The sequence below is a fragment of the Tachypleus tridentatus genome, chromosome 8 (genome assembly GCF_004210375.1).
Source record: "Tachypleus tridentatus isolate NWPU-2018 chromosome 8, ASM421037v1, whole genome shotgun sequence".
Taxonomy (NCBI): Eukaryota; Metazoa; Arthropoda; class Merostomata; order Xiphosura; family Limulidae; genus Tachypleus; species Tachypleus tridentatus.
The window spans coordinates 9,221,311-9,234,754 of record NC_134832.1 but is presented as its reverse complement, the minus strand read 5'-3'; the positions used below and the strand labels follow the sequence as shown (position 1 = coordinate 9,234,754).

Here is a 13,444-nt window from a genome sequence, read left to right as displayed (position 1 = left end):
ATTTATTTAAAAAGTAAAACTTTGGTTACGCTATAATACTCACGAATAATTAATGGCCCGGCATGACCAGGTGGTTAAGGCACTTGACTCGTAATCCGAGGATCGAAGGTTCGAACCCAAGTCACACCAAATATGCTTGCCCTTTCAACCGTGGGAGCATTATAATTTGACGGTCAATCTCACTATTCGTTGGTAAAAGAGTAGCCCAAGAGTTGGCAGTGGATGGTGATGACTAGCTGCCCTCTTTCTAGTCTTACACTGTTGAATTAGGGACGGCTAGTGAAGATAGCCCTCGTGTAGCTTCGCGCGAAAGTCAAAACAAACAAACCAATAATTAGTAAAAGTTGTTTCTTTTAAATGTTTTTTTTAAATCAAAAGAATGTTTACTGCCAAATAATTTGTAATTTACTCCTTGCTAAGTGGTCAATGAAATCATAACACAGTTTATATATCAACATATAATACAAAGATATGACTTCCTGAAAATGACAACTTAAACACTGACCTACAAAACAAGTTCAATCAATATATTGTTGGAAAGAGTGGAGTGTTAAGATATTTTGGTACAGTCGGTGAGTTTGAGCGTCTACCGGAAATGCTACCCTTTTGCTTCGCTTCTTCTTGTGGGTATTTGGGTATATTTAATTTTTGAATACCCAGGAGGGTCAGGTGCATAAGACCTCTTCCTCTATCCCTAGCTTTCATATTGGCTACTAGTAATAATTTGTTGTTGTTGTAGATTTTGGGCCAGAGTATCCCACAGAACTCCGGCCCTTTTCAGGGCAATGTCCATGTATTGTTTTGATTTGCCCTTTTTTTTCCTTTATCTGTTTATTTTTTTTACTTCTATTTCATTTTATTTTTTTTATATTTTTGTTCGTTTTTTTTCACTTATATATATATATATATATATTCATTTTTTCCATATATATTTATCGGAAAAATATAATAATAATAATAGTAAAATATAATAAAAGAAAAGAAAGGAATGGAAAGAAAAATAACAAAAAACATTAAAAAATAAATAATACTAGTTTTTAGCGTCTAGTGCATGGTGGCCAGCTTGATTTATATATTTCTTAAATATATATTTATAATAAAGAGGTACTTAGGGCTATGTTCATCATGTACGTAGTACCTGTCGAGATCACACATTAAATCATTTTTATGCCAATTCTTATTAAAATAGTTTAGTGCATTATGCAAGAGTCTTACAGATACTGTCTCTGTGTTTGCATACTTGTGCATGAATGCGGCTGAAGTTAAGATTCAATTTTGTATTTTTTGTAGTTTCTGTAATTGTTTTTGTGTTATGTTTATCTAGGCAGGAGATGCGTATTCTAATGCGTAGGTCTAATGTATGTTTAGTTGATTTTTATTATATTATCAGGTGATGTACCTTTACTTTTACCTGAAAGACTTCTCGCATAATTTGCTCTTTTCCAGATTCTAATTAAAATATTGTTTTTATGCTGTATCCACGTTAATTTGGTATCATAAGTTAATCCTAAAAATTTATCAGAAGTAGCAGTCTGTAAAAGTGATCCATTCATGTATAACTTTGGTGGATCTTTTATCGGTTTATTTAATCTGCTGAATAGTATTAATTGGTTTATCGGAATATATATTTTTATTCTATATTCCTGACAGTATTATTCTAAGTTATTCAGAACTGGTTGGAGGTTTGTTGCTGCGATTGAAGGAGTGACGGTACTTTTCCAGACCGCTACATCGTCAGCAAATTGTGATGCTAAACCTAAATTTAGGTCCGACAGTGGCATATTACTCACATGATAAATAAGATAGGACTAACTACCCTACCTGCGGGACTCCTACCTCAAGTGAATAGGACCTTGAGTGGGTCCCATTCACATCTACTTTACCCATTCTAATGTCCAGGAAGCTAGATAGCCAACGAATAATCCCTTAGGGTAAATCCATTTTCGTTAACCGGTGGCGTAATCCGTTACGCCACCGATTAACGATGCTTTCTCAATGTCGAGAAAGCTGTCTGTAATTGATTCTGTTAATCTGATTAGGTGGTCTGTAGTTTGTCTATATTTTCTAAATTTATTTTGAATTTCGAGTAATTTTGAACTTACTTTGAAGTATATAGATAGTCGGTTACTAATTATTCTTTCCAAAATTTTGCCAATGCAACAGGTTTGACTAATTGGGCGGTAATTATTTCGTTTATTTGCTGGTTTTCCTTCTTTCCGGAACATTAATATTACTGCTTCCTTCCAAGAAACAGGGATATATCCGGCTAATAATGATAAGTTAAATAAGGCTGTTAGGTGTTCATATAATTTCTAAGTCCCATGTTTTAGCTTGTATACCATCTTCTCCAGGAGCTTTGTTTTTTTGTGTTTTTGATAGCTGTTAGTACTTCCGTTACTATTATATCTTTTATTAGTTGATTAGTGATCCAGTCTATTGTTTTCTCTGGTTTTATTAATGTGTTTACTGGGAATTTTGGCATGTATATGGTTTCGTTATGTTCAATGAATTTATTTACTTTATAATAAATGTATCTGTTCATGTCTGGTTCATGGTGTGTTTTGAACATGTTTTGTAGGGGATCTTTAAATATTTCCACTTTTTCTATGTTAGTGTAAGCTGTTTTGCCATGTAATTCGAGTGGTGGGTAATCTTTGTTTGTTTCTCCTGTGTTAGTATATCTTTTTTTAATATGTCCAAAATTGTTTTGGATCTGTCTTGTGATTTAATTGTGAGCAGGAGTCCCAACTGTCTTGTTTTTGTTGTGAAATTTGATGTCTTATTTTATTTCTTATAGTGTTTATTTGTGTTTTTAGTGTTGGGTTTTGATTTTGTATGTACTGTCTGCGTAGCTTCCTTCTTTTATTAGGTGTATTATTTCTTGATGTAGTTGCCATATGCGTGTTGTTGTGTAGTGTTTTTGTTTCTGTATTGAGCTGTTCACTGCATGTCTTTTGTATGTACTGTCTGCGTAGCTTTCTTCTTTCTTTTATTAGGTGTATTCTTTCTTGATGTAGTTGCCATATGCTGTTGTTGTGTAGTGTTTTTGTTTCGGTATTGAGCTGTTCACTGCATGTCTTTTGTATGTACTGTCTGCGTAGCTTTCTTCTTTCTTTTATTAGGTGTATTATTTCTTGATGTAGTTGCCATATGCTGTTGTTGTGTAGTGTTTTTGTTTCGGTATTGAGCTGTTCACTGCATGTCTTAGGCACTCAGAGATTATATGACTACATATATACTGATGCGTCCGAGGCGAAGTTTAGTACTTCAGTTGGTAAACTTTGGTCTATAACTGATTGAAATTGTGGCCAATTAGCTTTTTATTATAATTTAGTTTATCTTTTACTTTCATTTTTTTAAGTGGGGGTGAAATTGAAGATACACCAGATTGGAAGGTGGTCACTATCTATATCGTGACCAACAGATAAGTTTACGAATTTACTACTCTTATTTTATCGAACACAGGCATAAGTCCAGTATTTCACTGGTCCCATGTGCGTACGAGATATGTGTCGGTGTTGCATCATTTAACAAGATCATACTAGTTTCACCTTGAAATTTATAAAGTATTTTTACTACCCTTTTTATGTGTTGTTTAGTTTGTTTTGAATTTTGCGCAAAGCTACACGAGCAGCTATCTGCCCTAGCCGTCCCTAATTTAGCAGTGTAAGACTATATGGAAGGCAGCTAGTCATAACCACCCATCGCCAACTCTTGAATTACTCTTTTACCAATGAATAGTGGGATTGACCGTCACATTATAACGCCCCCACAGCTAAAAGGACGAGCATGTTTAGTGTGACGGAGATTCGAGCCCATGACCGTTTATATGTAATATTCATTTTGGAAAGAACTAATATATATTTTATCGTTTACTTATCCACAACTCATATTATCTCATATTATATATTCTTATATAATTTCTTATTATATTCAAGTACATGATATGTTTGTAACTATATACAGGTTATCAAATGTCACTTCAAAGTGTCTAAGGAAACTAAAATGCACATTGAAAGTACACTTTTTGAGGTTAATCGGCCATGCTTATATACTGAAGATACTCCTACAAATAGTTCAGTGGTCATTGAAACTATGTGTTGAGTATAACTCTTTTTAATGCAATAGTTTACAATACAACATTCGATTCCCCTCGGTACACCCAGCAGATAGCCCAATGGGCTTTGCTATAAGAAAACATACATACACACACATAGAATACAACAAAGACCTGAATGTTTGGAGTGTATTAATGAATAACTTAACAATAGATTCCTAATACGGTAACTATAATACTAAACAGGAACGTATGTTTAAGTATTGACTATGTTATTCATACATAAAATTTATTCCTTTCTATAGCCACGATTTAATAAATATTATGTAATATATCACAATCCATCATATGATACTATAATGAAGCTCTTACTTAAATGATACTGGAGAAATGTTTTAATTACGCGATGTGAAAACCTCAACTTCGCAAAATTTTATCCTGTGTGCATATAAATTTGCAATAGGAGTTACGATTTTTCCGTTTCTCCTCCGTTTCCCACCACGGAGAACATTATTTTTATACATTCTCTGGGTGTATTATAATATCATGAATATGTCACACGCAGACCTAATTAAACATAATAACACTCTCTGTTGCCTGTCCATATAAATACTTCGCAGGGTGTGGATAGTTTGGTGTAAGATATTAACATCAAAATCAATTCTGGTTTTGTTTCTCAAAACATGTATAGAATATTTCATTAATTATATTTGAATATTTGTAATAATCCGTTCAAATGGAATTAAATTATACGTTACAAAGTAAATTATACAAGTTTCTCTATTTGAATATATATGTTAATGGAACTTTTAAGGTGAATATACAAATGAGTTTCTTTTCACTTTGATTCATGTTAAAAAGTGAAAAATTAATAAATTGGTGAATTAGTGTAGTGAACTTACTTTACTTTGAACAAAGAGAATGATAGATACTTAAAATGACAGCACGTCAGATGTTATCCGATTAGTGGCTGTAATCACAGATAACTTGTGATTCTCTCAGGAGAGAGAATATGGGTTAGAAGTGAGCTAGGGGTACGAAATGGAGGTAATGTGATGTGTTTGTTATGTATGTAAGCTAAGAAAACTAGTCTGACACACAAAATTGCAACCTTGTACCTGGTGGATCTCGACTTCTCACTGAATATTTTTGTTTACTAAGATATTCCAGTAAAACATAGAAGGAAAGGATTAAACTGTGCTGTTACTCCACCTACTTGTATATAACCAGTTTATATTATCCAAAAAGATTTGAAACTGTAGTTATTAAATATTCTATTTCTTTTTGATGTTGTGAATCTTTTACGATTTTCATGAAAGTTTCACTTGTACCCGTATTTTACGGTTATTACGGTTAGTGTTATTCGATTAGAGTTTATCCACTTTGTATACGTTTTCATACAACACATCATCGAAACAAACATTGGTTTATTTTACAATGTGCAGCAAAACTAGAGAATACGATTTTTAAATCTACTGAATTTAAACTAATCAGTTCTTATGCTTTTTGGTAGAACATAATGTTTGGAAATAGTTCAAGTAACAAAGTAGTGAAATTCTTGTAGACGAACAAAAAGTAGTGCTAATGTTTTATTTGACTCTTTATGGAATACAGTTGACAGTGCGGGAATGAAATAAATTATGTAGCTGTAGAAATGGTTTTTCATTCAAACCAATAAACTTTAATATATTCTTTTCAAGACAGATAATTACAGAATACAATAATAATGGTAAAGTTACGTTAATGAAATAATAATCACAATACGGACTATAGCTGACAACAAGACATAATTATATCACAAGTTTTAATATTTTATATACACTATGTGTACGCTTAAGCGTTATTGCACATCCAGGTGTAATATTTTACGAACGTAAAAACTCATGCAATACAAATTAAGTATAACAATACAGTACAAAGCCGTAAAATGGAATGTTCTATATTTATATACATTTTATGCGATATATTGTAGTTATCTAACTTTATACGGCGTACCTACTTAAACATGCTTCATATGTTTTCAATTAACATATAATATTTAATAGTTCTCAGGCATTTCTACACTTACGTGTTTATTTTATTTAATATGAACATGATTTTTACACATACATTTAATTTACCTATTTGGGATTCTATGCAATGATGGCATACATTTGTTATTCAGTAGGTTCAGATAGTTTCAACTAAAATCCATGTGTTGAAACAATGTATACGATGCAAATTCTTCCTTTCGAATTGCGAAACTATATATATATTTTCTACATAATTCACATGTTATTTATCTCCATTCTCGCAAATTGGAATAAAACAGGTTGATCTGTTATCTGCGACATATTTCGAGCAGAAATTCCATTTAAACCAATGTTCTTCTGAAATTTATTTTTCTTTTTAAACAAAAAAAAAATATTTGTTTATAAATACGCCAGTCTTCAGAGCTGTTTGACGTGTCACGTGATGACTTCGTTCAGAATAAAAAGAACGACACAAAGTCCAAATACAAAAGCAGAGGACACACCTTGACTGTCTGCCTTGTTTCCACCTTCTGTAAAAACATTGGGAGTGTTATTATGACGAAATTATTTTATGCCTATGAAAAAACAAATTAACCAATTGTTTATTGTTTTTATAACTATTTCATTTGAATACTATTTGCTTAATTACAATAACTCTTAGACATTAATTCTAAACTAAAATTAAATATATTATGTAGCTATAAGCAGTCTAAGGTGATATTTGTGAAAAAAAAAAAAATGAATACCTTCAGAAGAATCGTATAGAAAATTATTAAACATTCCAGCTAAAGACTAAAAGCGAATCTGCTTTATACTGGAAATAATTTCACCAAATCACAACTTTTCATAATTGAGGCTTCAAGGAACTAAATCAGCTTAAAGTCCTCTATGAAAAACAAAAACTTTCAAAAATCATATCAATATATTTAGAGTTTATTTTCACCCAGTAACTAAATTTTGTATTTTATGGATTTTATAACTGTCCACTGCTGTAAATAACATTTTAATATAAACGTAATCATAAAACCATAAACTGCTGTATTGGGAAAATAAAATTTTATTTCAAACATCATCGAACATTAAAAGCAAATTTTAAGTGGTCATTAGAGCATAAATAACAGAATAAGACTAGGGTATTTAAAAGGCAGCTGATCTTTTTTAACATTCATAGCTCGAGAAATGGTCATCATAAAGTATTAATATTTAGTCGTTTCTAACTCAGTTATTACAAATGTGATTCATATATTAAAAGTAATTATCATTTAAGGAGTGCTTATCATAAAAATTGCACGGGGTACACATAATTAATCTTCGATGTTGCCGTCATTCAGGCGCAAGAGAACATGGTAAACATCTGTACATAATTTTCAATTTACAACAGTTGCACTCGACGTAATATCCAATTTTTCAGGCTTTTCGAAGTAGAACTACAGTGTATAGCGAAATGAAGTAGTAGCAAGATCTGGAGACCGTTCTGGCCATGTGTTGGGAAAATTTCTGTCTTATTTAATTGATTCCCCAAAACATAGTTATAACTTGGAGGTAGACGTCATGCAGAGTGGTGTAACATCTTATGACAGTTTTGTTGAAAACTCATTTTCTTAAATACAGGAATAACAGCCTGTGTGAAGTTCTACATCAATCATTTCGTTTGGTTTTTATCGTCCTTCTATAATCTACAGTTCTGTAAGAATCTCTCTCTTCAGTCATAGACCCGTCTAGATAGACTCTCATTGCAGCACCAATTGTTATTATCATAGCTGGAGCATTAAAAAATATAACTTTATGGTCATGCTAGACCTCTTTAGTTCCCAATATACATATTTCACTACCAACACACGTGGGGACATTCATTCTAGCACTAAAACCACCTTTTTCACAATTATTGTTCGCCTAACAAATATTATAGCTCAGCTATTATTCGTTTTCGAGTTTGAAAATTATAATAGTTTCATTATATTTATAATAACCCTGTAATTTCAGTTTTGTTTTTCTCTAGACTTTCGTGTGCTAACCAGAATACTGATATTAGAACCACCAAGCATAACCGTAGTTATATTATAGGCATTATGTGTAACTGTAGGCACTTTGTGTTCTAAATAAAATATTAGAACAATCGAGTACAAATTAAGGTACTTTACGTGTTTAATCAGAAAGCCCACATAAGAGCCATCGTGTGTAACAATACGCACTTTCTGTATTAATCATAATGCTGGAGTTAGATTTATAAATGCAACGTAAACAAGGAAAAATAATGAAGATTCAACTTAAGTATATTTCACCTTATTTTCTAGTACTAAACATTATTTATATATGTAAAATCGGCTCGTTTGGGTTGAGAAAATATTTATGTTCGCTCTTCTACGTAAAATATTTTCTCAACCCAAACGAGCCGATTTTACATATATCTTTCTCTACAAGTGGGTTTTTTCGACATCACTGATTATTAAACATTATTTAGTCTTTATAATAAAGCCTGAAAAAAAATTGCTCCGTCATAGAGCAAAAATGGTTAAAATTAAATGGTTTTTATTTTACATTTTTAAGACAGCTTCACAGGAATTACTTTTATACGAATGGGCCTTTTTTCGACTGAAAAGAATAAGCTGTACAAGTGATTATTCATGTATAAGAATGAGTCATAGAAATGACTCAATGACAATTTATACAGTTGTACTGGCTTTATGTATTAGCTCAAAGGACGGATACAGAGCTACTAAGGCGATGTAATATTTCATAATTACTCATCTCTTGTGGCAACAACTCTCCTGCTTTTAAAACTTTGTAGGTTTTATTTTTCTGTTTGTCTTTGCTTTAATTGAACCTTGTAGTTAATGTCAAAGTTGCCCTTGTTTCTTGTTGATGGAACTGTGAAAGTAAATAAAACCTTATTTAAGAGAATAAGTGATTATAAATATTACTTTAGGTGAAACAAAGATATGATTATATTATATAGTTGATGAATTTTCCTTTTGTTGTTTTTCAATTACTTTTCTATCACTCAAATCTCATGATATCTTTTTTTTCTTATACATATGACACGTATTTCACACGACGCTAATCCCTGGTGTTACCATTTTAGAAAAGTATTGAAATAAATCTAGATATCCAATGCACTTGAAAAAAGTAAGTAGAAGTTTGTAGTTTTACTTTGTTAAGTATTTGTTGTTGTTCATGTAACTTTGTATACATTTCAATGTTTCTTTGTTTTTATATCTTTACTTGTATTGTCAGTGCAGGCAACGTATTCTAAAACATTCACGTTTTACATAAAGTTTTGTCTTTATAACAAATCCTTTTCAAATTTGGAACAAATTTAGTAGAGTTAACAATATAAAAATAACCTTGTTTATCTGGGTACACTATATATTTTATCCAACGTACATAATCTCATTAAAATGACATTAAACTCTTGCACAATACTTAGTGGGAGTTAAACACAGCATATATTTTAAATTCAATACTCAATTGTTCAAGAAGCTATGAATTTATTTTTGTTTTGTTTTTCATTTTTATAATTCAATTTTAATGTTGGAAGAACAGGGAAATATAATTTATATAGCCAGTTTGTGCTACGGACTTTAAAATTTTTTGTAAGGAAAAAAATAGTATCGCTGATATCAAATTTTATTAGGTTTGAGATAAGATGCGAACAGCTTTATTTCCATATCTAGATATACATCACCCACTTGACGCTTCCACCGATTCCTTTGATTTGATGCTTTTGCTTTCACGGATGTTTGAGCCATCGTAAAACGGAGAACTTTCTTCTGAAAACCAAACATTGCACAAAACAGTTAATTCAATAGAAATTTTACTACAGCGCTACCTCATACAGGATGTGTAAAACACTTATTCTATAAGTTCTAAATGTTTCCTCTTCAACCCTAGAAAGACAAATTTTTTCTGCGTCATCAAACTAACAAGTTATGTATACATATAGTATATTATTCTTTATATGTATGTATGTGCATTTAAAACTTCTGTTTGAACAAATAATAGTTTGAGTAAACAGAAGAGCACTAGTACCTCTACAATACCTCTAGCCAAGAATTATTCATATCACATTGATCACCCAATCAGTTTTACTTAACAAAACTTAATCAAACATAGAGAGACATTTATTAACATCAGCCTAAGACGTTGCTTATGAATCATTAACAAGAAAAGGGTGGAGATGGGTGCATCTACAGGAATTATTTTCTTTGAAATCTGTATATAAAGTATGTATGTTGATCACAATAGTTCTAAAGTAAAATAGCTAATTACCAGAGCACAAATATAACAATATCAAGGACTTGAACAATATTTTTTTCTTAGTTCATCATGGTTTTCAGGCGTTATGATTTTGATGAAACACTATTTGCAGCAATTTCATCACATTGATATACTTACGTGCTAAATATTTGAGTAGGAGAGACCGTAACTGATTAACTTACTTTTTTATTTTTTAATAAAGTGCATCTGTGAACTTTTTCTTTCCTAACTTTCTCAGAAATAAACATGACAGAAGAGCACCCTACGTCTTGACATATCCAGAGCACGGGACAAAATTAAACGCATTATGGGGTAACTTGGCACAGACGAAATTAAATATAAAGCACTTTATTTATAAAAATATATTTATTACATGCCAGGTAAACTACTTTTGTGGGGTGTTTGGCAAAGACTCTTCTATAGTAGGTGTCTGTGATTTATTGGCGATAAATTCAAAAACATAAATGAGCAGCACGCACTCCACTTGTTTTCATAATAATATACATACTCAAAATAAGTTAAACGTATGTACAAAACATTCCTTACACTACGGATTCCATAGTTATATCTTAAATACTATAAGGTTCTCTTTTTTTTCTCAAAAGCCCACTTAAGCCCATACAATTAATTTATAATTCAATTAACAAGCCAAACTATTTTATCCTATTTCTTTTATCAGACTGTCAGAGTACGTGGTCGTTGAGTTACCGCGATTGTATCCTTTACTCAAAAATCGTCTACTCTTTCGTATTTCTCAAAATTTGTCTGCCTATTGTTGAAATCCACTCAAATTGGTTCAGTTACTTTAGAACATCCTTTGATGAAACAATTTATTCTCCTTATTTCCCACTGAATTGTTAATCTCCCTGTAATATGTAAACCATTAGGCCTTTCACTCCCCCAACTATTAACTTTTCGTTTAACTTCCCGTGGCTTCCCTTTAGCTACTTCTGCTACTTTTTCCATTGCTTGCTGCTATTTATACATTTATCACTCAGGCATCTTAGAAATCTCTACATCCTCAATTGCACGCGACGTTATATAACTTTTACAACAATGACTTACAAACAAAACTTCCAATAATCGTCTGTTTTTCGTATATATAGATCTACTTCCAGTATTCGTCTGCTTTTAACTTTCTTATTCTGAAAAAAACATCTAAACAACCAGGAAATATTAACTCACATGATAAATTAATTAACACTACCTACACTAAATAATATTTTATGTCTTACATTTAATTTGAAACTAAATTGAACTAAAACTTTTTAGCTTTTTCTAACCATAATGTCTCCAAATACAGTCTGAAATTCAAAATAATAGAAATAGAGCAACGCATAGAAGAACTTAAAACATTAGTGTTGCTATTTTTTTTTCAGAATTTAACATGAATCAAAATTAGTCAATATATATTTGTGTTAAAAGCATACGAAATATATGTAAATTTCTCATTGTGGGACTGGTTGACACGTGTGTCAATCTGCCTCAAGTGAAATGTGTCAACGTGTTCTAAACTGTCATTTTGCAGATGACTTCTGTATGCGTCGTTCCAAACATAGTTATCAAACAAAATTTTGTATCATTAAATAACCGAAAGAAGTATCTTCCAAGCATTATGTCGCTTAATTTGTCTTAACAACGTATTTAGTATAACACAGTAAAATCTTTGCAGCAGAAAGTATTTACTTACGTGTGTGAAAACATTCATTTTTACTTCTGCACACGACAGAGGTTTCCGATCAGAATGAAACTACAACAATAAGTTGCGCATGTTTTGTTGCGATAGTGGTCCAGATATCATGGCTAAAAACTCGGCGATTGTTCAACGTGTTAATTATTGTTTAAAAATAGACAATAATACTTCTAGATGTATAATGCTACCGATTAACAGATTGCAGGGAAGTGTATGTAGAGTCCAAAAGCTACGATATGTAGAAGATTGTCCGTAAGAAATATTTCTGACTCTCAGGTTATACGAATAACTGTTTTCTTATTCAGTGGCTAAGATAAATTTTAGACGATCCTTGAAATTAATGTAGTATTAGCAAAGTGCTACATTAAACAATTAGGCCATGCCCAAAGGGAAATACTGCTGGTGGTATGATTGCTTTCAATTAAAATAATATTGTAATATATACATATATATGTTATTTACATATTGTTTATATACCTGTTGATGTATGTGCATATGACCGGACGTTAAGAAAACTATAATGTGTAATATCATAAAATATGCTAATTAAAAAGTATCAATAACAGAAAATATAATCGTTCTCCTTTCAGCGTTGTCAGCAATGATATTTCTGAATTACATATTCAATACTTCACGTAGTTCGGTTAACGCAGCAATGGCTTAATGTTAATATTTTATAAATATACAATACCGATAATCTTACTATACAAACTTGTTTTATATTCTTTCTAAAATGGTTAAAGACCATTTTAGGTTCTCTCGAACATTCTCCCAAAGCTACACAGGGTATATCGGCGCTAACCGTTTTTCATTTTGAGCTTACAGACTAGAGAGAACACAGTTAAATGTATCTCAGCATGGCTGTTATGGGTACTAACACTTTTACTGATAAGGAGAGAACAACGTTTCGACCTTCCTAGGTCATCTTTCTTAACCTGAAGATGAGCTAGGAAGGTCAAAACGTTGTTCTCTCCTTATCAAAAGTGTTAATACCCATAACAACCGTTCTAAGATACATTTTTATTTCAAGTGGGTTTCTCGTCATCAAGAAGAGAAGGTAGTTAGCAAACAGCACTCACCGCCAACCCTTCGGCTATCTTACTAGAAAAGTGGGATTTGGTTGATACCTTCATAACACACCCATAGCTCCAAAGTCGAAAGTGCATTTTTTTCTTTATTTTGGCGAAAACAGGACGTAAACCTTTAGTATTTATATTCACAGTTCAGCACGCTAGTTTAATAGGCCACGCTCATTCCGAGGGTAGTTATTAGTAGCTATAAATAATTAAATTGTTGAAAATGAACTTAGAAGATAGTAAATATTTCTAAATTACACTACATTTGGAGAGCCTCACGGTGGGTCAGTCATAAGTTTACAAACTTACAAGTCCAGAATGTATATTTCTTGTAAATTTGAGATGACAT

At 31.6% G+C, this 13,444-nt stretch overlaps 1 protein-coding gene across 1 annotated transcript in view; it reads right to left on the bottom strand.

Annotated features, from left to right (window-relative positions):
- Positions 1–5,765: 5,765 nt before the first annotated feature.
- LOC143223866 (protein amalgam-like) overlaps positions 5,766–13,444 on the bottom strand; it is a 124,528-nt gene continuing 116,849 nt past the window's right edge. Inside the window, exons 8-9 of the mRNA XM_076452342.1 lie at positions 9,759–9,839; positions 5,766–6,599 (exon numbers count right to left, since the gene is read on the bottom strand). Coding sequence (XP_076308457.1) covers positions 6,505–6,599; positions 9,759–9,839 — 176 coding nt within the window. The 3' untranslated portion in view covers positions 5,766–6,504. The remainder of the gene's footprint in view (positions 6,600–9,758; positions 9,840–13,444) is intronic.